This window comes from Stegodyphus dumicola, chromosome 2, assembly GCF_044657685.1.
Source record: "Stegodyphus dumicola isolate Sdum_Otavi_A_Nest chromosome 2, ASM4465768v1".
NCBI lineage: Eukaryota > Metazoa > Arthropoda > Arachnida > Araneae > Eresidae > Stegodyphus > Stegodyphus dumicola.
The window spans coordinates 55,521,184-55,548,811 of NC_140769.1; the positions used below are offsets into that span (position 1 = coordinate 55,521,184).

At 33.2% G+C, this 27,628-nt stretch overlaps 1 protein-coding gene across 1 annotated transcript in view; it reads left to right on the plus strand.

The window, feature by feature from the left end:
• ERp44 (Endoplasmic reticulum protein 44) overlaps positions 1–21,670 on the plus strand; it is a 72,542-nt gene extending 50,872 nt beyond the window's left edge. Inside the window, exons 12-13 of the mRNA XM_085810670.1 lie at positions 11,408–11,515; positions 20,034–21,670. Of these exons, the coding sequence (XP_085666796.1) occupies positions 11,408–11,497 (90 nt within the window). The 3' untranslated portion in view covers positions 11,498–11,515; positions 20,034–21,670. The remainder of the gene's footprint in view (positions 1–11,407; positions 11,516–20,033) is intronic.
• Positions 21,671–27,628: the final 5,958 nt, after the last annotated feature.

Here is a 27,628-nt window from a genome sequence, read left to right on the forward strand (position 1 = left end):
CGTTACAAGTTGCTTGTCGTATAACTTTCACTCACTGCTGTTGAATCCTGTCAGATTATTTAAATTAATGTTCTTCAGATTGTTCCCCCCCTTTTTTTTTCTGTTTTAATGATGTAGCTAGGTAAAACAGAGAAGTAACTTTTGGAGCTGAGGATGAAAACTGCTGTGGTATGGTGTTAATGCTTCAACAGTGTGGTGTTGAACTTCAGTGAAAACTCAAATGATGGAACACCGTATGAAAATTTTATCGAATGCCCAAAATCAAAGACTGCATACCATCAACAAGAGAAAAACCTATCGTCCTTTTCTTTTTGAAACAAATTCAAATATCTCTACATTTTACGTGCAAGAGCAATACATGGCTCTCGAGCTTGCGTTTGAAACAATGCCAATATATTAATATTATTTTTAAAACAGTTAATTCAGCTTAACAACTATTGAAAACGTATTCGGAAGTTAAATAATAATAATATTCATCTTATGCTCTCGAGACATCCTTGTCCATATTAAGCTTCAGTTTCTTCTTCCTTTATGCAAACTTATCACAACTCCTCCCCTCATAAAAGAATTTTTCCTAGACTATGGAAGGAAAAATTTTAAATACTTTTCACTGCTTTCAAAACACAAGTGGTAACCATTTAAGTGATAATAGAAAAGCCAGTTACATTACCTTGCACTTATTTCTAGATAACCTCATCTTGAGACAAATAAACATAAAAACAAGAATGCAACAAAAATACATTCCTCTCATCTGCATCAGAATGCAAAGTAACGGGTGGCCATAATTAAACTGACAGTGCTCACAGTGTTCTGTAGCGCGATCTATTTGCGAGAATGACGCCACATTTTGTAGGAAGATTAAACAAGACTGGGGATGAAGGATTCCGCGAAAAAAAAAAAATAGTTCCAAAAGTCACCACTAGGGGAATATTTGGTGCTGTGTTGTAGAAAATAGTGTTAACATAAGCAAATCAATACGGAAATTATCTTTTATTTTTCATTTAAATGAGTTTCAATGGGACTGCTGTTGTTATGGACCACATATTGCATTCTGTGCACAGTATGCACAACAGCCAGGTCCTGGACTATTCCTTGATAGACCTTGGACTTAAGGTAACCCCATAACCAGAAGTCACATGGAGTAAGATCAGGTGGCCATGCAGTTGGAAAGTAGCGGCTAATGACTTTCTCTGTTGTGAATTTCTGTCGTAGCATTTGTTGCACCCGTACTGCAATGTGTGGAGGGGCTCCATCTTGCATGAAAATGATTTCCCCCAGGCATTGTCTTTGCTGAAGTGCCGGAATGACAAAGCTGTTCAACATGTAGCGATATTTCTCTCCAGTAACAGAACAGGTTTCCGGTCCTGTCGGGGTAATGTTCTCATAGAAGAATGAACCTACGATAAATTCCGCTGTGAACCCACACCAAACAGTTACCTTTGGTGAATGTAAGGGAATTGCTGTGACTGCATGTGGTGATGTGTCATCCCAAATTCGGCAGTTCTGGGTATTCACTGTTCCATTCAGGTAAAAGTGGGCCTCGTCTCCCCATAAGATTTCGACGGCCAAGCATCATCCACCTCCATTCTCGCAAGATAGGTGAGAGCAAAAGTCAATCGCTTATTATGGTCGGGGTACAGTAACTCCTGTATTCAGCTAATCTTGTACGGATAGAAGTTGATAATCTTTCCTAAGATTTTCCATACTGTACTGTAAGGCATATCCATAATAAAAGGTAATTTTATTCCGTATTAATTTGCATTTGTTAACACTCTATTTTCTATTACACAGCTCCAAATATTTCCCTAGCGGTGACTTTTGGAACTAATTTTTTTTTTCGCAGAATCCTTCGTCTCCCGTCTTGTTTAATCTTCCTACAAAATGTGGCGTCATTCTCACAAATAGATCGCGCTACAGAACACTATGAGCACTGTCAGTTTAATTATGGCCACCCGGTACATTCCTCAAATTTTACAAAATGCTAATACTTAACATAAAACATTTGATTCTAATAATTTTGAAAATAAAACACACAATGCAAACAAATTTAAATCTACAAAAATATAATTAAAAAATATTACAAAAATCATTTACAGCAATTAACCGTTTTCTCAAATCTACCTGAGTTGGATCAGCCAAGGAAAAAGGAATATCCACTTCTCCCTCAATATCTTCCATGACCTCCTCCATCACAAGATTCAAAAACTCGGAGAGCTGATGATAAGGTTTCATCAAATTTACATGATAAATAATAATGATAAATGGTGTCACTGCTACGCTTACCTGAAATCTCTACCATGTAATTGGTTTCGGAAATCGCACATTACTTTACCTGGCCTTATCCAGTTTACAGCCATTTTGTGTGGCTTAGACTTGGCTAAAACGAGCACGAGGTTTCCGACCTTGAACCTTTTCGTAACAGTGTTGCGATCATACCAGAGTTTCCTTTTACTCTGACACTCTTTCATCCTCTCTACAGCCAGCTCCTGACACTTCTTCAATCTGTTTATTTATTCTTGAACGTACTCGACCACAGTGGGGTCTGAACTTTCTTCCTCTAGCCAGTTTTCGTACACGATCATTTGAGGCGTTCTCAAATTTTTCCATGTACTAACTCGCAGGGACTAAAACCTGTCCTCTCATGGCTAACAGTTCTGAGGGCGAACAAAGCACATGGCAAACACTCTTCCCTGTCCTTCCCACTTTCCAAGCACAAAGCCTTCAATACCCTGTTCAAGGTGGACTGCAACCTTTCAACAGAATTGCTTTGAGGGTAACACACAGAAGAATGATACACATTAATTCCGAACTTGCTAAAAATCTCAGATGTAAGTTCACTGGTAAATGATCTACCCAAATCACACTGAATTCCCTTAGGGTAACCTGATCTAGAAAAGATTTGTATCAAGGCTTGAATCACACTTTTAGAGCTTAAATTCTGTACAGGAATGGCATCTGGATATTTGGATCCTCGCAAATTCTTCAATTTACTGGTAACAATTAGGCCAGAAATAGTATGTCAAAACTCTATCCTCGGTTTTTGTTACCCCTAAATGACCAGTAATTTCCTCGTGGCATAACTTCAAGATCCCTTTCCTAAAAACGGGAGGCACACACAGCTGAAGCTTATCTTACCCCTTTTTAGAACCTGTCACTCTTAATAGTCTTTCCTTGACAATTATAAACTCTTTCGTTTTCACTTTCCCCTTTCTTCAACAGGGCCACTAAACTAGCACAAGTTTTTTGTGCTTACGAGAATGCTGCTGGCGAAACATCTGCAAGGATAGACCTTTCTTCTAAACTGATGTCTGAAACTTTAATGGCCTCATCCGTATTACTGGTTAACTTCCTTTTTTCCAAATGCTCATTATTCACAACCCTTTCACTTTCTATCTTTCTCTTCTGCCGATCTGGAATCTAAGCCTTCTGCACTCACTCTCTCTAAACTCCTGCGTGCATGCGCCTGACTACGAATCTCCACAACATGCAAGAGAACCGGTCGTTCCCTAATTTCCTGCATCAACTGTGCAGTTTTATTTCCTAACAAATAGTACTCTTTATCTAACTGTACCAGAGTAACTGCTGCCTTTGTGGTGACCACACCAAAATCATCTTCAATGGTGACTTTCGCCAAAGGTAAACATTTACATTCTGTGTCCAAAGGCTGTTTCACCCATACATTTTCCCTTAATAAGTCACTAGTATTAATTCAAGTACTATTACACAGATCTATTCCAGCTCCAGTATCTTTCAGATATTCTCTCTCTATCCCATTAATTACTGCTTTCTTGAGATATGGCTCAAAACATTTTCCTAAACTCTCCGTTCCTAGATTATTCACCAGATTAGCCTTATTCTTTTCCAGCGATGGACGGTTAGATCGAATATGTCCGTCCTTTCCACATTGGAAACATCTTATTTTACGCTGTTTCTCAAAACCTGCTTCATTGAAAGCTTGCTTTTTTTTAGGAAACTCCATTTTTCTATGCTCCTCTGATTTAATTCTTTGATGACCACTACTTTTCTGATTATAACTACCATTGGAATTTACATACCGCTCTCTATCTTTCTGAAATGGTGTCTTTAATCCCGCTCTCTGTTCTAACTTCCTCGTATCTCTTCGCAAAGCCTCGTACCTGTCGCATTTCTCTGCTAAAATAGAAGCTGTTTTAAATTTTTCCCAATTGTCTAAGTAGTACTCTCTTATTTCTAGAGGCACTCGCTGCTTAATTTGCTCGGTGAACAAAAGTTCCTTAAGACTTTCAAAATCTTGAACTTCCACTGAATCCAACCAATTCTCTAAATGCACTCTCAATTCATACATTAAATCCACCCATAACATTCCATTTTTTTCTAGAATGGTCTTCAAATTTTGTTTTTAGTGTCCAAGAACTAAGCTTGAATTCTATGCATGAGTAATTTCTTAACATGCTGATAATCATCCCTTTTATCTGCTGGTTCTTTCACTGTTAACTGGGCTACATCCTGAGGTAATGAAGGAATTAATTGCAAGACGCAATTAATCTCCTTAACGTTCTCTTTTTGAGCTTGTTTCTCAAATAGCATAAAGAATAATGAAATATCTATATTACTCTGTTCAAAACGCGGTACTAGATCTTTCAAATTAACCTTTTTTTCTCTAGATTGTTCAACTGTTGAAACCATGGAAGCTAGGCTATTAGGCTCAACCACATTCATCAGTTTTAACTTTTCCAATTAAAAAACTCGCTCCCGTTCAGTTCTCTCTTGTTCACGTTCTCGCTCTGCTCTCTCTTGTTCACATTCATGTTCTGCTCTCTCTTGTTCACGTTCGTGTTCTGCTCTCTCTTGTTCGGCTATTTCTTCTGCTTTTTTCTGCTCAGCCACAGCCCAAATTCTTGCTGCATATTCTTTTGCCGCTTCTTCTTCATAGCCCTAGGCATTTAGAATAGCCTGCCTAATTTCTCTTAGCCTATTTGCCTGAGACACGTTTGTATCAAACTCCTCCGCTAACTCGAATAGCAAAGCTTTAGTAAATTTCCTCGTAAACTCACTCATTGTGGAAAATTGAAGAAAAATACACTAATTGCCTTACAGCACTAAATGATAATACCTAAGCCTATGTACAAAACATATATAAAAAATGCTAATTAAGAGGCAGCCTTTTCTTCCTCTATCTCAACTATATAAATATTGTCCTCTAACTCTGGACTGATTTAAAAACTAAATTTTTCTAAAGCATACGGTTACAATACTTCATAAAATTTAAACAGTTACTAAACCAATAGAATAAACAATTAAATTCCAATTATCAAAAGTAACCACAAGAATAACTTTCAGTAACCACCAGAAAACTTTTGATCCCCAATAACATAGCTATACCAAAAATAAATCTAGTCTCGAATAACTGGCATAACGTCTCCAAAATCAAAAAAATGATACTTACTAATTTGAAGCTGCCTTTGATGACTTACCTGGCACTAACTTGGATACTCCAACTCTTCTGGGAAATTTCACTATTTTGCGGCACTAGATCACGCTTCCTCCGGCGTTCCCTTCTGACACACTATCACTTTCGGAAAAGGCTTCACTACGCGAACTGTCCTTGCACCCAAAATTAGATCATTTTTGTGCAGAGAAGAAAGTCTTGACTGCTCGCATAAAGTCCTTTACAATACTGCCTTTTCTGAAACATCCATTTGACGATCCAGAACACTCACACAACGAGACGCAGGGAAATCAACGCACGATGTTAACTCAAGTTCACAGGCAAAAAAGTCCATTCCTAAATTTACTCTCAGGAACATCCCACTGCTGCCACCAATTTTTAATATTTACTGCTTTGGTGTGGTGTGGTGTTAATGCTTCATCGGTGTGGTGTTGAATTCCAATGAAAACTTTAATGATGGAACACTGCATGAAAATTTTATTGAATGCCCAAAATCAAAGGCTACATACTATCAACAAGAGAAAAATCTATCTTCCTTTTCTTTTTCAAACAAATTCAAATATCTCTACATTTTACATGCGAGAGCAATACGTGGCTCTTGAGTCTGCGTTTGAAACAATGCCAACATATCAATATTATTTTTAAAACAATTAATTCAACTTAACAACTATTGAAAAGGTATTCAAAAGTCAAATAATAATATTCATCTTATGTTCTCGAGACATCCTTGTCCATATTAATCTTCTGTTTCTTCTTGCTTTATGCTAACTTATCACACTACATACAGGAAATGTTGCTTTTAACATTGTTACTTTTGCTAAGGCCTTAAGTTGACTTCAGGCAATGAATAGTGGCAGTAGTTAATTTTTTCTTTCTCATATTTTTCTAACTCATAGGCTGTTGTTAACAATGTAAAGTTTGCACCCAATTTCTTTTCTGTATTGATGAATTTTTCGCACTATTGTTATATATTGCCATAGTAGCAATTTTTGCAGTGAATGAAATAATTTTAAGTGTCAGATTTTATTAAAAAATGGTTAAAATAATGAAAAATGCTAAAATATATACTTTTATGTTTTCTGTGCAAAATGCAATTAAATGCTATTCTTTATAAACTACACTTGCCTTTGTCATAAACATTTAGAAATGTGTCTGTAGCATATATAAATTGTCTTGTTGAAAATATGGGAACAAATAAATTTCATACATTTTAGAAACCTATATTTGTTGCAAGAAATGAAACAAATTTTTAGAGATGCCAGCTGTTAAGAATTTTCCGTAATTATTACTCATTTCTGCCTTCTATTACAAAATTACATGTGTGATTAAAAATTGATGTGGTAAAGCCCAGCTCATGGCTGCTCCAGCTTAGCAAAAATGAAAGATCTAAGCTTATGATTGTGCCAATGTCACAGTTGATATTGTCAACTTCCAACAGTTGTGCTGACATCATTATCAGTATGTGAAATTGACATGAACCATTGTGCTGTTATATGTATGTATGTATCTTTGCAAAATGGAATGTTTGTTAACTCACTGCTTGATAATGAAATTTTTTTGAGAGATAAGCATGCCAGCACTGGCAGTCTGCATATTTCAAAGTAATGGAAGATCTGAAGCTCGTAGTGTTGGAGAAAACTGGAGGGCTATCATGCTTAAAATAATTTGAGTTTGGGAATTTGATCAGTGATTGTTAAATTTTTTATCAGTTGCAGAGAGCTGGAAAGAGAAGGGGTGGTATTTTTGCAGTATGATCCCAGGGCTTCCACAAAGTTGCCAGTTGTTGGTGACTATTTTTTCACCAACCTAACATGTAAAGTATAGAAGCCATTTAAAAAAAATGTCAGTGTGCTGAAAATTTCATAAAATATCAATGAATTAGTGAAATTAAAAATGCAAGAAACACCCATAATGAAACAATAAAAATTACATAAAACAAATATCGATAATGAAGCCCTCAAAATTTGATAAAAGAGGAACAAATTTTCATCTAAATTAGAAACGTAACGAACATCCACAATAAAATTCTTAATTTTCTATTTTCTTGGTGTGTGTATGCAACAACCTGTTTTAACTTGGGGGGGGGGAGAAAACAGAGAATTACAGAATTCCTTTGTACTGCAGAGCAAATTGCAGCTCTGCTCTCTATATATACACATGGATTTATTTTAACTTAAAAAAATTTTTAGAGAATTGCAGAATTATCTGCATTCCAAAGGAAACCAGTTGCTGTTCTCTTATGTACACATCACACGCAAAAGTGCTGTTCTCTTTTGTACACATCAACCTAAAAAAAAAGAAAAAAAAATATGCAGGTATCTCGACATTGCAAAGCAACTTGGCACTGCTCTCCATGTACATATTGACTTCAAAAAAGGATCAGAATACTGCTTTTATTCGAAAAAAATCAATTTTTTGACATTTTGCTTTTTTCTTAATAGACTTGCATATTTCTTTCAGATAAATTGCCTCAGTCAGTAGCTGGACACATATTGAGAACTATAAGAATGACAAAACTTGTCAGATGTATATTCAACAATGAATAAAGTGAGCAGCTGTTATAAACAATATTCAGTTATTCTCAAACCAAATTCCTACTCATATTCGAACGCTTTGCTGGCAATCTTTAACACTAAATTTTCATACAATTTGATAGTTTGCTTCATGGAAATTCCCAGACGGTGCCCATTACGTCTTGGCACAATGCTCACGCAACCATTGGTGGATAAAAGACGATAAAATGCATTTTCATTGCGACGTAGGGCTTTGCCGGTGATTTTCTTTGCTGCTGAGTGGATAATGCAAAAGTATCGAAGCCGTTAAGAATTTAAGTATGCTAATGCTATGGCTTAAATAATGATTGATAAGTTTTTTTGGCCGTTTGAGAAGTAAAGATACGTGGCGTATTCAGAAACTAAGTACCGTTTAAAAAAAAAAAAAAAAAATAGTAAAACAATTTTTTCGAATCCAATTTTATTTTTACATGAAAATACATGTCTTAAACTATTTTTCAACATAGTTTCCGCCAATGATCAAACACTTGTCATAGCGGGTGACCAGTTTTTGTATACCATCGTCAAAGAAACTTCCCGCCAGTTTCGATAACCACGACTCCACAGCATTTTTCGTGTCATCGTCAGATCCAAAGCGCTTGCCACCAAGCTCGTGCTTTACGTGCAAGAACAAGTGATAGTCAGATGGCGCCAAGTCCGGGCTGTACGGCGGGTGATCGAACTGCTCCCAATGAAACTGTCGAATTAACGATTGAGTGACACCAGCAGTATGGGGCTGAGCATTGTCATGGAGCAACACAATTCCTTTACTGAGCATTCCTCTTCGTTTGTTTTGAATGGCACACCTTAATTTTGTTAAAGTCTTACAATATCGTGCCACATTAATGGTTTCACCTCTGGGAAGAAATTCAGTAAGCAAAACGCCTTTCCTATCCCAGAAGACAGTGCACATGATTTTTTTGTGATGACATTGTCACTTTGAACTTTTGTTTTTTCGGAGAATGAGTGTCTCCACTCCATCGATTGTTGTTTCGATTCTGGTGTGAAATGACACACCCAAGTTTCATCACCTGTCACAATTTGGTTTAAAAAGTTTTCTCCCGCACTGTACCGTGTGAGAAATGTCAGGGCACTACCAAGTCGCTTTGTTTTGTGAACATCAGTGAGGATTTTTGGAAACCATCGGGAACACAGTTTGCGATAATTCAAGCGGTCAGACACAATTTCGAACAAAACAGTACGTGAAATTTGTGGAAATGCCTCTGAAAGAGTTTTCATTGTGAAGCGTCTGTTCACATGAATTGCTTCATCAACTTTCCTTACCAAATCATCGGTGACAACAGAAGGCCGACCACTCCGAGCCTCGGCGTGGACATTTGTTCGACCTGCATTAAACATTCTTATCCACTTTCTCACCATTCCATCACTTATCGCATATTCACTGTAAACTTCTGTCACTTGACGATAAATTTCGGCCGGTTTAACATTCCTCGCATTCAAAAATTTAATCACGGCACGAATCTTGCAGTCAGCGGGAGAACTAATTGTCTTAAACATTTTGAATGTACACAGCAAACTGAAAACACAACATAGAGCAACCAAAATGGTGACAATTGAAAGTCAGTGAACAAGAAAGACTAGTGCGCATGCGCGGGGTGCCTACCACAGCGCTGCGACGACACTAGAATGAAACGGTACTTAGTTTCCGAATATGCTACGTATTTAAACAGTGTAGCAGTTTGATTTGAATTTCACCAATGATCTTCAATGATCACCATTCTTAATAATTGCTCACAAAACAGTCAGAACTTGTTGTATTTTTCTTTTATATTTTCTGTGGATCTTCTAAACCCTAAAGCATGGTATAGAAAAGGTTATGGCTATGAAAGAGGTGACTGAAATTTTTTTTATAGTTTTGGAGATGCAAAGGAAGAAAGATGTATTAAATCTGTGTATGAAAATGCATTTGATTGTGTCTTAATATATGTAATGGAGGAACAGAATGCACTGGTGTGAAAGAAAAGGACAAACTGATGGATTTGAATGGTATTTCCCAAAGCAAGAAAGTGTGAGTCTGCATGATGTTTGTAGGAGTATGCAGAGAAACTTGTGGTTGGTTTAATTAGTCAAATGAGCATTTGTGATATTCTAAGGATTGCAAAGTATTCAAAAGTAATAAGTGATTTTTTTATATTTTGTTGTTGCTGTCAGTAATTATTAAGCTGTAGCTGGCAATGGAGAAAGGTAGGCCAAAAATTGAGAAGAAAAAATCTATACTTCCTTCAATATGTGGCCATTTGGTGCCCATTTTCATGCAGTGTCTTCTGGAGTTGTAGCCTTTTGGGTTATGCAAAAATGGGCCAAATTAGTGACTTTCAGAATCATGCCAAGCAGTGTATTAAGGTTCATTTTCTCCTGTTGAGGCTGCAACCTGTATTTTTGTTAAAAACCATTGTTAAAACTCAAGAAGAGAAAATCATGATTGTTGTGGGCCTAAGAGTATCAAAATAGGACTCTTAATAACTGTAAAAAAGTTACTTGGTATTCTGAAGATATGTTGTACCCAATGGCAATTTTTCAAGAAGATGGAAGTGAAATTATGGTCTGAGGAATATTTTCCTAGAGTACAGGGAATCTCTTGATATACCTGGAAGCACATTTCAGTATTTGAGCGTTCCTCAAAATCATTGTCAATTGCATACACTCGTTTGTACGATTTTTCTTGATGTAGATAGTAACTTTCAGCTGGGCAATGTACCTTGTCACCATGCTTAATTAATTTAAATTTGTTTGAAGAGCTGGATTCCGAGTTCAGTTTGCTTTCACGGCCAAGTCAATCCCCTATTCACCATTTGAGTGATGAAATGAAAAAAGAACTTCAGCGCTTAGAAATACCCTATCCAATCGAAATGAACTTGTAGCTTGCATTATATTGGCATGGAAAATTCATACAATATTCTTCTGGTTATCAATATCCTTGAATTCAATCCCAGAAAAATATCAGCTGCGATCAAAACTTAAGGTGGATTGGTGCTTTATTAGAGTTATCTGTAATGTGTTGGCCTTTCAATGTAAATGCAGAGTATAATTGAAAAGGAAATGAAAATTTGCCTTTGGGAATTTATAATAAGAATGATATGTAAGTATGAAAATATTTGAACATAATGCAAGAGAAAGTCCAAAAACTTATTTTTAGCATTTCTACAAAGGCGGTGTTTAAGGTTTTGCCAGCAGTCTAAAAGAAATTAGATATGGTCTTACTGTAATTTTATTGAGCTAATTTGGTTGTGGCATAGGGATGTAAGTTTGGTATCCCGTTGTGTGGAGTGACTGATAACTCTACACAGTCTGTTTAAAGATTTATAATTACTTTTCTGTTTTTGAGTTTAACTGAGGATGTGCATTCTTCAAGTGTTATATACTATTGATAAATGCTCATTATTTTTATTTAAAAATTTTATTTCAGAATGTAATTTCAACAAATCCACCTGAATCAACCTTTAAGAAGCTTGCCCCATCTAGAAATAGGTATACCTTACTAAGGGATGAATTGTGATGGGATGTTTATTAAATGGTTTGTATCTTCATTAAAAACAAGCTTTATATTTTAATTTTTAAGCATTTCCTGTGCTGAATGTTTGCCCATTGCTACAAAAGGAATGTGTATTTGATAGATTTTATAAATCTACAGATAGTTTTAAATTATCCTAGATATAAGAACACAAACATATATCTCATTTTGGCTTCTTTTTAGAACACATTTTTATTCATTTAAAGCATTTGATCATCAAGATGTTTGAAATAAATGCAACTGTTTATTTTGAAAGTGGTCAAGTCCATTTTTTCTTCTTTAGAGATATTTAAAGGCTAGCATTTTAGTCAATTAAAAAAATATATAAATTGTACTAAGTTTGGCAATGTTTCAATGCATTTAGAAACATATAATTTGATTATATAAATGAGTTTTACTTGAACTTAAGTAATATATTCTTTCTGGGTCGTAAATAGACTTGCACTACTTTTGTAATTATTGAATTGTAAAAATTTAATTTCAGTAATCAAAATTTTAATTTTACTTGAAATATAGTGTGTTAAGTTCGATTTTGTTTATAAAAAATAACAAAAATTGCATATTGTTTTTATTCTTGGCATTAAAAAGATTTACTTATTGTTAAACTATTTAATGATAAGTTTATAATTATTGTGAGTTTGAATGTAGATATTGTTTTTAATTTAGGCTCATTATGTGGAAGTTTTTTGAAATATTCATGATATAAGGCACTAACTGCATCACATCCTTATTTTTTTTCTACGTGATGGGTCGAGCATCTTTATACAAAGGCATTAGTGTAATTCTTCCAAATTTTGGCGGTCTCCTTCGACCGCTTCGTGGACACATTCTTAAATATATTGATGCTTTATATAAAATAGTATGTTCTGCACTTTAACCTTATCCAACGTATTTTCAGCCAGTTTACTTTTCTCCTTCAGTATTCCTTTTTTAAATTGCCCTTTCGAGATATTTTGTTGAAATGAAATTTTTACATTTTATTTTGCACAAATTATTATTTTATCAACATTGTTTTATAATCTCATAATAATCCTCAGGAGTCTACAAGAAATTCTATTTTCGTAATGCCATTTCTATAATACCAAAATCTGCATCATGTGGTAGATACAAATGACCGGAAAGTAAAAATTTATGATCGATGATTAATGTGTTATTATCCAAGGACTGCATAACTCTTAACTAAATCAAAGCCATTTGTATATTTCGATTTTGTCCAATGCTTATATTACTGTATGCTGTAACATGATTTTGAGTTGTTACATTTTATGTTTCAATAGCAAAATACTATTTCCTGCAATCCCCTAGAAGCAGTAATTTCATCCCATACATACATAAAAACTTTACTGGCATGGAAATTATGAAATACCTCATTAAAAACATACATATTTTGCTTATAATATGCAAGCTAAACATATAGTTTCAGATATGGTAAGGCTTTCTGTAAATCAAAAGAAAAGGCGAAGTATCTATCTGGATTTTCTGATGCTAGAATTTTCATCTTCTTGTAAAGCTTTTCTTGTTATTCAGCATTTTTTAGGTGAACATCATGTCTTTGTATAATAGTCACTTTTTTCCTTCGTTTGTTGTCTGAATTTTCACATTAAAAAAAATCCCATCTTTCATACATGTCTTTGTGTAACTGATGAAATTGGAAATCTTTTATAAAGATTTTCATGTATTTCCATTCATTAAATGAAGTTGCATTATTTTCCTCACATTTTTTAATTTTCTAAGTATAAATTAAGTTTTTTTTTTTTTTTTTTTTTTTTTTAAGTTTAATTCAGAGTTCAAATATTTTCATACTGGACTTTGGCATTGACTTTCAAATGCCAGAAACTGACTTTGCAGTGATTGAAAAATGCCAGAAAACTTCTTATGTGTTCTGTCACAGTTTTTATCGATTGTTCACCAGTTTTTCTGCAAGAGTCATCCATTCACCCATGCATGTCTTTTGGAATATCCCATGTCTTTTGGAATATCGTTTGCTTTTAAGACATGATCAATCTGTCTGACAGATATATTATATGTATCTTTAAAAAAATTCTTACATACTAAAATGTTTCCACATGGATTGCCCAAGTGAAAAAGTGAAATTTATAAACACAAGTCCTGGATGCTCCCAAATAATTTCTTGGTCCTGACCTTTTCACAGTACATCTATAAACACTTCCATTGAGAAATATGTTTTCCTTATCAAAATTGGCCATGTTCCGAAATTGATAAAAAAAGTGTTTTGCGTTTTGCTTCATTATTATGTTCTGTACATTTTTTCAAGTAGTAACAATTTTGTTCAATTTTGTTTTGTTTGTTTAGCATTTCTTTTGGCTTTATATATTCTTTGGGCATATTTTTCTTTTATTTTCTTTTGCAAAATCCAAGTTTTGGGTATATGAAATATCATCCTCATCTGATGTAGATTCTAGCAGTACAGTAAAAAGTCCGAGATCCGGACATCCAATATCCGGAATAATCTAAAATCCGGACCTTAAAGCAACCACTAACCAATTTTTTTGGGGGGGGGTATGCTTTTTATCAAGCACATTTGATTTTTTCTCCTCATAATAAAACTTGCAGAAAGTCCGGATTCTTAAACTCACTTCAGCATTGGATAAAATACCTTATTGAATAAAAAAATCATTTTAGCGTAAATTTGTGTAATCAATAATTTATGCTAAAATGATTTTTTATTCAATAAGGTAGTTTTTTATTCAATAAGGTAGTTTTTTATTCAATAAGACTCTGTAGCTGCGTATCTGTTTGGCCAAACTAAAACATTCTATATAGAAACATCATTGATCTTATACCAACTAATATTTTATACCCTTGATGCTAACCTGCCAAATCATTATTATATTTTGTTTTCATCAACACATGATAACTTGAATGATGACTCCTGCGGCGATGTTGTAAAATGTTGAAGTATAATGGGACTGCCTTAACATCTAGTTGGGAGTCACCCTTTTTTATCGGAAATACCAAAAGTATATTTGTTCCTCCTTACCCATCCCTTATTTTTACAATCACTGGCTGTAATCATCTACTTTCTATTACAAAAATGTTTTTTAAGTGATGAAAATATTCATGTTTGGTCTGTGTCAAATTTAAAAAAAGGGGGGGGGAATTACGAAATCTAACTTTTAATGCAGTCTCCCAGTTCCTATACTCATAATTGGGAAAGTTTTACACTCGCTCTGAAAAAGAAAGTAAAAGAAGTTTCACTCCCTTACAACAAAAAAGGCCTGGTATATTTAATTTCAAAATTTGCAATTTTTCATGTCATTTTCAACTTGCCATGAGGAATCGGTTGATAAAAGTTATGTAATTTCTGATAAGTTATCAAGATTATTTGTGTAGTAATGATGAACACTCAGATAGTGAGTGTTATTACTGACAGTAAAATAATGTATTTCCGATGAAAAAATGCCACCTTCTATATTATTTTCTTGTCAGTGATCAAGAAGCAGAGAAAAACTATTTGACCACTGAAGATAAATTAAACTGGATTTAAATTGATGAAAAAAACCTAAACTAGAAATATTTTTAGGTGAAGCGGGTATGAAAGTAGTGTCTCATTGCACAAATATTCTTATTCTAGTTAATTACTTCCATTCTTTCTCTTCTAAGTTTCTTCAAATCAATAACATATATAAATTATTATTTTATTTAATATGAGCAATTACTGGATTTGCCCACTACACATTTAAAAGTGTCAAAAATCACTCATGTCTGTTTCTGTTTTAGGATATTTTTGACCTTACTGTTTTCTGCAGTTTATGGTTTTCAACTGTTTCTGAGAATCGTTTTCTTCTTTTAATGAAAATTATAAAAAAAAAAAAAAAAAACCTCTTTCTGATTTATATTGTAATTGTGAATTATTCAAATTCTGTGATGAGCTGTCTGTATGTTCTAAGCCTAATTATAACATAAAGTTTTTGGGACGGTAATCTTTTTAGAACAGTGATTTTCAAACTGTATTCCGTGGAACCCTGAGGTTCCAACATTCAAAGCCCAGGTTCCCCGAGTCAAAATAAAAAACCGAAAAGGAAATTGTTATACACTCATGTTAGTTGACTGATGATTGTTAAGTAAAAATTATAAAGGTACATTTAATTACAGATTAGTTTAAAAACTTAGCATGTGGTCGTCATCATATGCAAATAGAATGACATGCAATCCTTTGCAAAACTAAGTTTTTTTATGGAAAATGAATTGAATTTAAACGATAGTGTTAAAATTGATCTAATGCATCACCTTTTTTAGTTGACGAAAACATTTAACAGAATATTTCCTAGAATAAAAATCTTAGTATGACTTGATTAAAAATCCATTTTAGCTCTACGATAAATCAAAAGGTGTGCCAGTGAAGGAAAGGAAACAACATATCAACAGATTAGACATCTAAAGCAAGAGCAGCTCTTAAAGTTCTTGTTTTAGATTCAGGCATAATACCTAAAAGTTTCTCACACAGCAATAAATATTTGAATGCTGTTTGAAATAATTTAAGTGAAAAATTGTTCTCAATGCATGTGGCAACAAAAATGAAATATAAAAAACAAATCATGAAATCTGATTGCAGATAAAATTCAGCAAAGCTAGACTTGGATAGTTTGTGTAAAAAAATGCAAGCATACCTTTATCACTAAACATAATGAAAGGGTTGGAGATATCTGTAGACAAGTAAATGTTATTAATGAGTTAATTACATTAATTTATGTTAAAATTAAAAAAATACTTTTCATTAATTATATTTATATAAAGTACCTATCACATACTGATCTACTTTAAATATTATTTTAAAATATATTCTTCTGAGGGTGAGATGGAGTTCGTCGAAAAATTTTTATTCTTTTAAGGGTTCCATGAGCTGACAAAGTTTGAAGACCATGGTTTTAGAGTATTATAACAAGTACAGTGACCCTTTTAATTATAAGTTGATATTTGTGAGAATATAAAAGATTAGTATTTTCAATATTCAAAGGCTTTCCTAACAAAGTTTATTCGACAATTGAAGTTTAATAGTAGAATAGAAATGGCAAATATTTAAAATATGTATTTGCAATATAGAGTGATACTTCACTTCTTATACCATCATCAGAAGGTGAAGTGCTAAGTTCAGACATAGGAAGGTGTCACTTGATAACCTTAGACCAGGTTGCAGTTTGGATATGACAGAGAAAGAAAAATATGGGGTAAACTGATTGAGCTGTAATGGAAAATATGGGGCAATCTCTCAAGTAGCACTCAAAATAGGCATTGTTGAGTAGGGGGAAAATATGTAAAGCAGGGGTTATTGAAAGTAAGCACTTGATATGGGAATGCTTTATTGTTAGTGACAGAAGATGAGATGTTAATTTGATATGCGAGTTAGATAAGAGTATGGTGTGGAAGTGCATAGGGATTTCTGGTCATGTAAGTATAGAATCTAGAAGTCTTGTAAGAAAATTTTGCAAATTTTTTTTTTTGGGGGGGGGGTGAAGATAGTTTGCTATTCATTTCATGTTTGTCATAAAGCATCATGGTAGTAGATTTTTATTATGTTGATTTGATGACTCTGACAGGCTGTAAAGAAAAAAGTGATACTGCAAACTCAGCAGCAAATTGTTATTTTTATATGGCAGTGTTTGGAAAAAATGATGAATATGAAATTCAGAAATGTATATGTTAACTTCTGCCACTAACCATATTCACCGCATCTTTCTCTAAATGACTCTCTTTTTGTTTTAGTGAGTGAGACAACACTTGCATGTTTCCATTACAGTAATAATAATGTAGGAATATGTCTTAAAAACATTCACTTATGAAGGGTTTTAGGGCTGTGGCAGTTTATGCCTGATTAAAGTTCATTGAAATGAAGGGAAGTTGCATAAAAAGTGGTTGATTGAATATGGCAATGTACATGAAGGCTATTTGTCTAAGGGAAGGGATGCCTTTGTGGAGGACTTTGAAGCTGATTTGTAGTTATGTTACACATGGGGAAAACCAACCATGCAACCAGCCATTTGCCTAGTCTTGCATGCAGTACATTAGTAGTACATCATATTAGTTCATTAGTAGTCTTGAATTGCAGAATGAACTATTAGTACTATTATTAGTATTTACTGCCAGCCACTGGTAGGGGGCCATAGAAAACCCAGTCATTTTGGATATTTATCTCATATGAGTGAATGCTTCTTGTAATCCTTTGTAATAGATAATTTTTTTTTTAATATCCTTATTTCCTTTCTCATAAATAAGTATACTACAGTCAAAAGTCGTTAATTCGGACACCCATAATCCGGACCTCAAAGCTAAAAACTTTCTGCGCATGCGCCGCGTTGGCACATGCGCACAGGCGTTTTACGCGTGCGCGTAAGACCTTGACTACTGCGCATATGCGTGTGCGCAAGTGCAAAATACGTTTTCGCCTGCGCGTTTAATGTATAACGGACGGTGTAAGCTAAAATTATCTAATTATCTATTTCAGTTAATGTTAATTATTGCATTGTTCCTTAATCTTCGAATTGGATCCCGCTTATTATTTTTTGCAGACTGTAAGAGCAATTTTTATAAAAGTAAACTTGAACTTTCGATTATGTCTCCGATGCTGGAACTTCCAAAGGATCTACAAAACGAAAGTATGTTTCGATGTCAAACAAACAAAAAGTGGAATTGCTGCAAAAAATGGAAAGACATGAAGAATGTGACAGAGAGGTTAGTGAAAACGAAAAAATTTCGATTGACAAGTTAGTCGGTATTCTCGGCACAGCAATTAACGGGACTTGAACAGCGGAACTTTGTAACTGAACAAGAAATTATGTCTGTTTATAGAATTAAAGAGAAAGTATTATCACATAAAACGAAGCAACTTAAACAACTTACATTGAAAGAAATGTTTAATAAAGTAAACAAATAAATATTAAGCTTTTTTTTTTTTTTTTTTTTTTTTTTGTAAATTTTGATACCCTTTAGATCATAATTGTTTTTTATTTCATAAATTACAGTTTCATATTTTTAATTTTAGAATTTCTTCATGCCATCTTACGAGATTTAAACTCATGATCTATAATCTGTAAAAATCGATAATCTGGAATCGCCGAAGTCCTGACGAGTCCGGATTAACGACTTTTGACTGTATATAATATTCCAAGAGCATTGAGAGACGATATAATCCATTGTTGATGTCATAGTGCATGATCAGATATTTCTTGAAAAATAAAAGCTAGTTTATAATTGTTGCTAAGCGTAAAATGGAAAGTGGGAGAAAAATGTGAACTAAATGGCTTTCAACATGGTGAAGTGATTGGGTGTTAATGTTGTAGAAAATCTATTTGTAAAACGTTTTTGAAGGTGTTGGTTTTGCATTTTGTTTTAAGTGGCATCATGCTGAAGTAGAGACATGGAAGAAGTATTACATGCATGCAATCATTATGTGATTGAATGCTGTCGATGACATAGAAACTGGAAAGTGTCAGTACGCTCCATTCTGTGTTTTTACAGAGAATTTTGAAGTAGATCCAAATGGAATGAGTGGAAATGTATAAGCTTTCAAGATCCTTCCAGATAAACACTAACACAATAATAATTTGCTAAGAGCTCCAAATGCGAGTTTTGGTGGCTGAACAACCTCAACATCATATAAACTGAACATCGCCAAGTTTGTTCTACAGAAAGCAAATCTCATTACTCTCTCTCAGTGTTCCCAAACTTTTACGAATCACGGCAGCTTTTTCAACTGAACTTTTCCCACGGCTCTACCTAAGTAAAGGTAAGCTACTTACCCTAAGTAAAAGTATGTCTAATCCCAAGTAAGAGATGAAAATAAATAAAAAATAAAAGTTGTGCCTGTTCATGACCTCGTTTTTACAGCTCAAGAAACTTCACATGAAGTAAGATTTAATTTATAAATAAACTCTTGTTGAGAGTTTATATATTTATGTAGAGCATCTTATTTTTTGAGTAGGAAGAACTTAGATTGCCATTTTTAATTAAAATGTAGATGTTGTATATCATTTTCAGTGTCATTTCTAATATAATGCCTAAGAATAAATTTTTATGAAGTAATAAAATTATTGCTTTTTATTTAAAGTGTAAAGCTTCGTTCAGACGGGGGCATAAGTGGTTAAAGCCGAGCTCCGTTGACAAGGCAACCAGTCTGTGCAACGTCACAAAATCTGATTTAGGGCTCGTAGCATAGGGTTCAAAGTTTTTAACTTTACGCCGAGTTTGGGATAAGCGTCAACCAATCAGAGCGAAGCTAAAATGAAGCGGCGTTCTACAGAAGATTTTGCTTTCACAAAACAAGCAGAGCGAATGTGGGAAATCAATCGAGCAGGAGAACAGCGCAGGAAAGTTGTAGACACATCCACGCATGTGCAAATTTAGCTTCTCTCGTTGGTCACGGCGTACACCCCGTTCTCGCAAGTGTGAACGGAATTCCTGTATTTTATGCCCTTATGACTACGTCGTCTGAACACAGCCTAAGAGAAATTGTTCTTTTATGCTTAAGATTTTTATTTTAAACTTATATAATCTAATTTTGTAGGTATCTGGACATGTCTTTCAATGCACCTTCATATGCTGTTGTGGTATGCATTAAATCATCAAGGATAAATGGCTTGTATGAAGTTCATCTTTTCTACAGTTAAAATGCAGCAGTTCATGGCTATGCAAACCGAGACTGTTTCAAACTATTTTGCATCCAGTATTGTGAACATTACCATAATGTATTTAGTAAGGAGGTGGTTACGAGTAGCATTTTTCAAGGTGTCTTAAGATTTGTGGATTAAGTGAATTTTAGTTGTCTTGAAACTAAAATTTTCCTCCTCTTTACATTGGGTCTTTACTGTGCCTCTGATCATTTTAATAGACATCTGTATATTCAACCAAGAAATATTTTTACGGCATTTTTATATCTACGTTGCAAACATAAAAGTAAAACTTGGCCTATATAGACTTTTTTTTACACATCTTAAATTGCATCAGTAAACATCTTAATTCTAGTAATATTGCAGTATCATAATGTTTTTAATTAAATGTCTGATTTCTCATTACTAGCTCAGATTTAATTTCAAATTTGATAACTTCTTTTTTTATGTAAATATATTAACAATGTGCTAAATTAAATTTTATAAAGGTTCCTTTTAAACTGTCTGTTTTTCTACATTTGCTGTTAATGATTGTATAAAATATATTCGTCTAGTTTGCATATTTGAGCTGATAGAGGTTGATCTAACTGTAAAATACATTTGTAAATACTAATCTGTTTTGCAATCTAGTTTTATTTTTACAATGTAGCCAGCTATTTTTTGTAAATAATTGGATATAAATATATGTGATTCATCAATATTTGTGTTCTATTCTGTAGTTTGTTATTCATTACAGATAATACATGTTACACTGGGAAAAAGGGGTTTATTTATTATTATTTATTTTTTAAATGTAAAATTATGTTCTTGGGTATAAACTATTCATGTGTTTTAGTGACATTACAAGTTTATAATGTACACTCTTAACATTCCTTAAAAAAATTGAAATGAAGTCTGCTAAACTGAAGGAAAATGTTCTTTGTATTGTTATAACCAAATATTTTTATATGCTTATAACTTTTGTAGATTTTTTTCTTATATGACCTTGCAAAATTTTATTTAGCTTCTTCAGTATTTTAATTCAGATAGTGAATGAAATTAAAAAAGGATATTGAGGTATTTTAATTTTAAAAGAAATTAACCAAAGTTGACAATGTTGTATTGGGGAGATGGTATATTGATTTTTGTAAGTCTTTTGATATTTAGTAATAACATTGTTTCTATACTATACTGCATATAAAATGCTGAAATTTGTATTATTAGGAGAAAAATTTTTTTAAATTAAGAAATACTAATTTTATTTGAATTAATTTTTTGAATGGATTATTATGCATTCTAACTTTTTGATGTTTTTTAATGGATATTATTTTCTTAACAGTTGGAAAAATGGAAAACAAAAACTATTGTTTACTATCAGTGTTGAAATTCTTCGAAAAGTGATATGCAGTACTGCATTTGAAAAGGGGTAATAGTTTGAGTGCAACCTTTTTAAATTCAGAATTCTCAAATCCTGAAGATGTGCAATAGAAGTAAAATTGCATTTGAATTCATATTAGCAGAAAATTTTATATGAATAAAGATTGAACAAAAACTATTCCAGTTTTCTTTTTTCATGAACATACATATTTTGTATTTTTTTTTTTTTCTGTTATATATGTATGAAACGCGATATTCTATAGAATGCCTAGGTATTGTATATAATGCCGGACCATTTTAGGCAAAGTATGGAATATGAGAATTATTACATACTTTCCCTAGGCATTGTATAGAATACCTAGGCATTTTATAGAAAGACAAATGCTCTTAAGGAAAGTATAAAAAAAGGTTATGATGAGGCTATTATTTAAAAGACGTTCATTCATCAAAAATGCAAATGTTATTTTGAAAAATTAATAAAAGTTTGCCATTAACACGTTCCTTGCCAGACCATTTTTTGAAGACTTCCCGTCACGCTTTACATTTGTATTATTTTGTTTCTGGCATATGCCTTACAATAATTAAAATAGCACAAAAATCATAATTATTAAGGAAAGGTTGTATAGTTTAACATGCACAACACAACAAACCAATAAATTTATTTTTCTAGGAATTAGTTTAACAAATACTTGGCTGAACATTACTATGCCAAGCAAGTTGCATCCTCACATATAATTTTTTTTTTTTTTTATTGTACGTATATCAGTTTTAAATATAACATTTTAGTTAAATTCAAGTTTGTATGCAATTACAAAGGGTTGTTACGATGAACTTTATTAAAACATGGCAAACATAAGTGTGGTTTATCCACACAACTATCGCAGAATGTCGCAACTTTTACAGTACGGTTTCTTGCCGATTGGGAAACCAAATTTTTAACATTTCTTTTGTAACAAATTTTACAGCGCCTTCTTATCGAATTAAAGTGGCCTTCCTCGTCATCAGAATCATCACTAGAAAACTGTTGCTGTGTGATGCCATATCTGCTTATAAGGAGTAATTATTGTAAAATTTGGAAAAGGTCTGAAGAAGAAAAGGCGGAAAAATTGCAACCATTTTTAAATGCAAAATATCCGAATTTATAACAATAAAATAATATGTACGTACCATATTTCCTTTGTTTAACACAATGAAGAAACACACTGAACTATAAATCAATCCCAGCTTCAGTGAAGCAGTAAGTAGTATATCAACGACACGCGAATAAATGACTGATCAAAATACGAGGCATGCAGTTGAAACAAGTTATGGAGGAATAAAATTGCCCATCACGCTTTCCACGATTAAATGAGGTCATCAGCAGTAGTATTAAGATGCCCATAATTGACTGCATAATGAATTTTTAAAAAATTCTTCATTTTACAATGATAATACCAAATGACCGGCAGAGAACGTGTTAGAAAACTGCTATTTGAAATATGTAAAAAAGATAGTGAGATGATCTTGATAATTAATAAATTTGTATTTTATATCTAGTTGAGCCTGGATTTAATTTTTGGAAGATCAGGATTGCTATTTAAGTAGAATGTGGTAGCTAGGAAATATATGGAGGTGGGATTGCTATTCAAGACAAACCCCACAAGTTGTTAAATTTGCATGTAGGTCAACTTTGTGTTTAACTTCAAGGTTCTGTTTTTATTATGAGTAACTCTATCTAGGAATTAATATGAAATTTAATATAAACATGATGCCAAAATAAATTATAAATATGCAGCACACTTTTAAATATTTCCATCTGAATTTAAAGAATTTTCTACTTTATAAAATAGTATATGAATATAATTGTGTGTAATGTTTCAGCTTTTATACCATATCTGATTTTCACTATAATTCAAGTGAAAAAATTCCTAGTTGTGGTATTATTCCATTTATAAAAACTTTTATAATGGGAGAAGATGCAGATGTAGATGTAAAAATTATTAAAAAGAATTATATTTTACCAGTAAATGCTGAATGAATCTTGAATTACAATATTACATTCTTTTTATTTTAGCATAGGCAGAATAGACAGTTTTTATTTTTGTCACATTTAAGGTAAATGAGGGGAAAAAAATCTATTACCACAAAACAGCATTTCATTGACTAAAATTCATTGAAATACCTATCTGTGGAGTCACTCTCTAACTGGCAGTTGCCACACCTATAGGAAAATATATAAAACATTTTATACTAGTTAATCAACAATAACGATTTAAACTAAGGATTCCTTTTTTGCATTGTCCTCTTAATAGAATGGTTTTCTTCATTGTTTCCTGTAAGGGATCAATGAAGAACAATGATCTTGTTTTGTTGCTGTAATATTTAACATAAGCATATACAAGTAATTGTACATAAATGGCTGAAATATATATAACAGACTAAGAATACGAAAAAATTTTTGGAAAAAAAAATTTATTAAATTTGTTTAATTATTTTTGTATTATCATTACTTTTGATTTTACAAATATAAACAAGTTTTCAGAAACAAATCAGATATTAATTGCAATTTGACGAAAACATATTTTAATTAGTTTAAACACCTCTCATGGGATGAAAAAATATGAATAGATTTTGCTGTAGTTCATTCATTTGGCATTCTTCATAATTTTTGGCTAGTATTCTCTTGTATTGCTACATTTTGCCTTTTTATATCGCACTTACTGTATAAAAAATTTATTTGTAGGCTTGCTATTGATCTGGAAATGAAGTACTCCAGACCCTTCCAAATAAGTTAATAAGTTCTAAAATAATAAATACATCTAAAATAATATGGCAATGTCTTGAGAAGCTTTAAATAATTCTTTTATTCAATCTGAACTTTTAACTTAAGAGCCATAACTTATGCTTTAGATAAACCGCCGTTTGTGACAATGTAAATTAAGCAATAACAGATAATTCAAATTAAAGGTTGATAAAGTGGTCTAACACTAATACGGTGGAACAAATATGCTTAATTACGCATTTTCTCACAGCCCATGCTTTAAACTTCCGCAGAAGTCTGAATAATCACTTTTAGATAGAGCTAGTGAAATTTTAACAGTGCAACCAACGTAAGTGCCAGAAACTCTGATTCGAAACTTTGACTTATATACTCTAAAAGCTAATTTGCATTGAGGTGATGAGTATGGAAAGAACTGAGTATTTAAAAGTGTTAAATAATATTTGTGTATTTTTCCCTTATGATATGCCATATCTTCATATAAATTTTACTAGAAAATTTTTTTGATGTTATTGCTAATCAATTTTGGTGTATATTTGGCTGTTGACCCCCAACTGATCCCTTGATCGTTACTGACTCCCTTTAAAATTTCATCAACCCCCAGCAGGTAGAAATCTATTTTTTTCGAGCACCACCGATTTAAAACTTTACTATAATTTCTCCATTACATACTTCTCATCAGAATGCAAATTGTGTGTTTATTTAAGCCTGGGGTTTTGAAGATTTTTTGGGCAGTCCTAGTTATGGTTTATATCTTGTCATCAGCTTTGTCAGAGATTATACCAGCTTAAGCCATTTAACTTGCCGATGTGTAGATACGCTACTAGATGGTAAAATATTTAAGCGAGCTTGAGTAGATTATTTTGTGTAATCTCGGACTACATTACTTGAATCTGAATTTCAATTTATTTTAAACTCCCTCAAGATGCAGAGTTTATTTATATGCACAAATAGTGTCTTTGAAAATTTAATGAAAATACTGCTTTAACTTTCTCAGGACTTTATCATCTTAATTGAGACTGGAACAATAACTTGCTCGTCGATGTAGTAGAGTCTGAAGGACATTGATTAAAACTTCTACAGTGGCGGTGCCCAACCTTTGGCCTATCGCGAGCACATTTCCAAAACATCAAAATTTTTGTTAGTGATGCATCTGAAATATTAATTTCGGCAAATGGGTTTGAGATGAATAATAATATTGGTTGAACTTTATGAAAATCGGAGAAGTGGAATTCAAAATTATTTTTCAGTGCATTTAGGTTTACCGAGTATTTCTCTATTTCAATTGCCTTGAGGTTATTAATATGGCTTGATAAATTCTGAAAATGGGTGGCATTTTCTCTTTCATCTGATTTATCCACAAATTTAACTTTATCTGAAAAGCAGTTACAGTTCCAGTCAATTGAAAAAGGGTTTTTTTTTCTTTTCCCTGGAGATCTTCGTTCAGTTTAGCTGTTATATCCGTGAGAAAATACAGATCGGATAACCAATTATTATCATCCAATTCTTTAGAATTTTCGTTTCCGGATTCGGAAAACTGCTTTATTGGAGAAAGAAATACAAATTGAAGGTTGGGCACCCCTGTTCTACAGAAATACAACACTATGTTTGATGCCCAACTGTCTTAACACTTTAACGGCAGCGCGGTTATTCATTGTTCTTTTCGTGCGGCGGCGCTTGAATTAGCAGTCCGTTTCATGGGGCGACGTAGCGCCAAATTATTATACAAATCGTTGCAGTACTTTTTCCCTCCTGAGCCATCTAACATCGGAATGAAGCAATAAGATTCCATGTTCCCTATCAAGTTCATCAGTCAGCAATCAATTATTTTATAATGTCTTGCAAGATATCTCTTATGACTATAAATGCTTACTGTATTTTAACAATTAAAGAAATATAAATGAGTGGTTATTTTTTTGTTCATAGTACCTAATCGGGCTGGTGAGCAAGGTTGAGCACCGCTGTTCTACAAAAATGCAACACTATGTTTGATGCCCAACTGTCTTAACACGTTGACGGCAGCGCCATATTCATTGGTCTTTTCGTGCGGTGGCGCTTGAATTTGCTGTCTGTTTCGTGGGGCAACGTAGCGCTAAATTATAAAATTAAATTATTATTTTATAAAATTATATATTTTATAATATAATAATTGTATTTTTTGATATACCAGCGTGAGTCATGCCGTCCCTTGGAACAATCAAGTATGAACCACCGTGTCAGCCCGCCGTCAACGTGTTAAGAAACATGCCGGCAACTGCGCAACAATTAGCCCGTTCCCCCAGAGCTCCAAGATTCTAGCTCACCAATAAACCCAATGAAACGATTTAGACACTATGCGTGCATCAAATGAAACCATCTAGTAGTTTTGAGAGTAGAAGCTTGCTGTTGACTTTTTTAGAAACTCTAAAAATGCATTTTCTACTATACATGGTTGTAAAAGTGAATAAGGTTGATATAGCAACCGCCCATATTGCAAGGTCAAGTGTTGAATTGGTACAAGGGCAATGGAAAGTATCTGCTACATGAACCGGGAAGTGAAAATTACAATTTCGATATTCTTAAAGTTGCATTTTCAAGAGTGTGTTCCAAGGTTAAAGATATGGCGAAACACGAATCTGAACTGTTCAGTAAATATCGGACCAATACGAATGAGTTAACCGATTTCATTTCGAGAAAAGTCCAGGTATTAAAATTATTATATAAGGGGAAAAACCGGGTGCAGAAGTTATTGAGATAATATTATTCAGGTTGTTGCCATATATCCAAAATTGTTGTTGCCATAATCCAAGCTGAGAAACCCTAGTAGGTTAGAAAAACTTTTTGAATTAGCTGTGGAAATTGAAAGTCGGCATACTTTGGCAAGTATGCGTAAACGAAATTTCGGTGAAATATTTTGCGGAAACGTCAAAAAATTGCAGCCGAAAGAGGTGACAAATTGCACAAGAGAAAAAGATTACGCAGAATTAGATGTGTGTGAAACTTGAAGACTAGCTAAAAACTGCATCACCAGATCAGTGAGATATGCTTTCCTTGGAATGAATGCCGTTTGGCCTATGTGGGGCTCCCTCTACTTTTGAAAGGGAAATGAACATAATCTTAAGGACCGCATTTGGCAAGTCAACATTCATTATAGATAGATGACATATTTCGAGTGACACAGCTGATGAGCACTTTGAGAATTTGCACGAAGTTTTTTGCGTTTCTGAAGTAAGCAGATTTAAGAGTTAATGCAGCAAAATGTAAATTCGTAGCCAAAGAACTTCGGTACTTGGGATATAACATATCGGAAACCGAAGATTAAAAATTATTCGCCACCTAATACGGCAAAGGAACTGGCATCAATTTCTTTACTTATAGAACATTCATTAAAGAACTTAT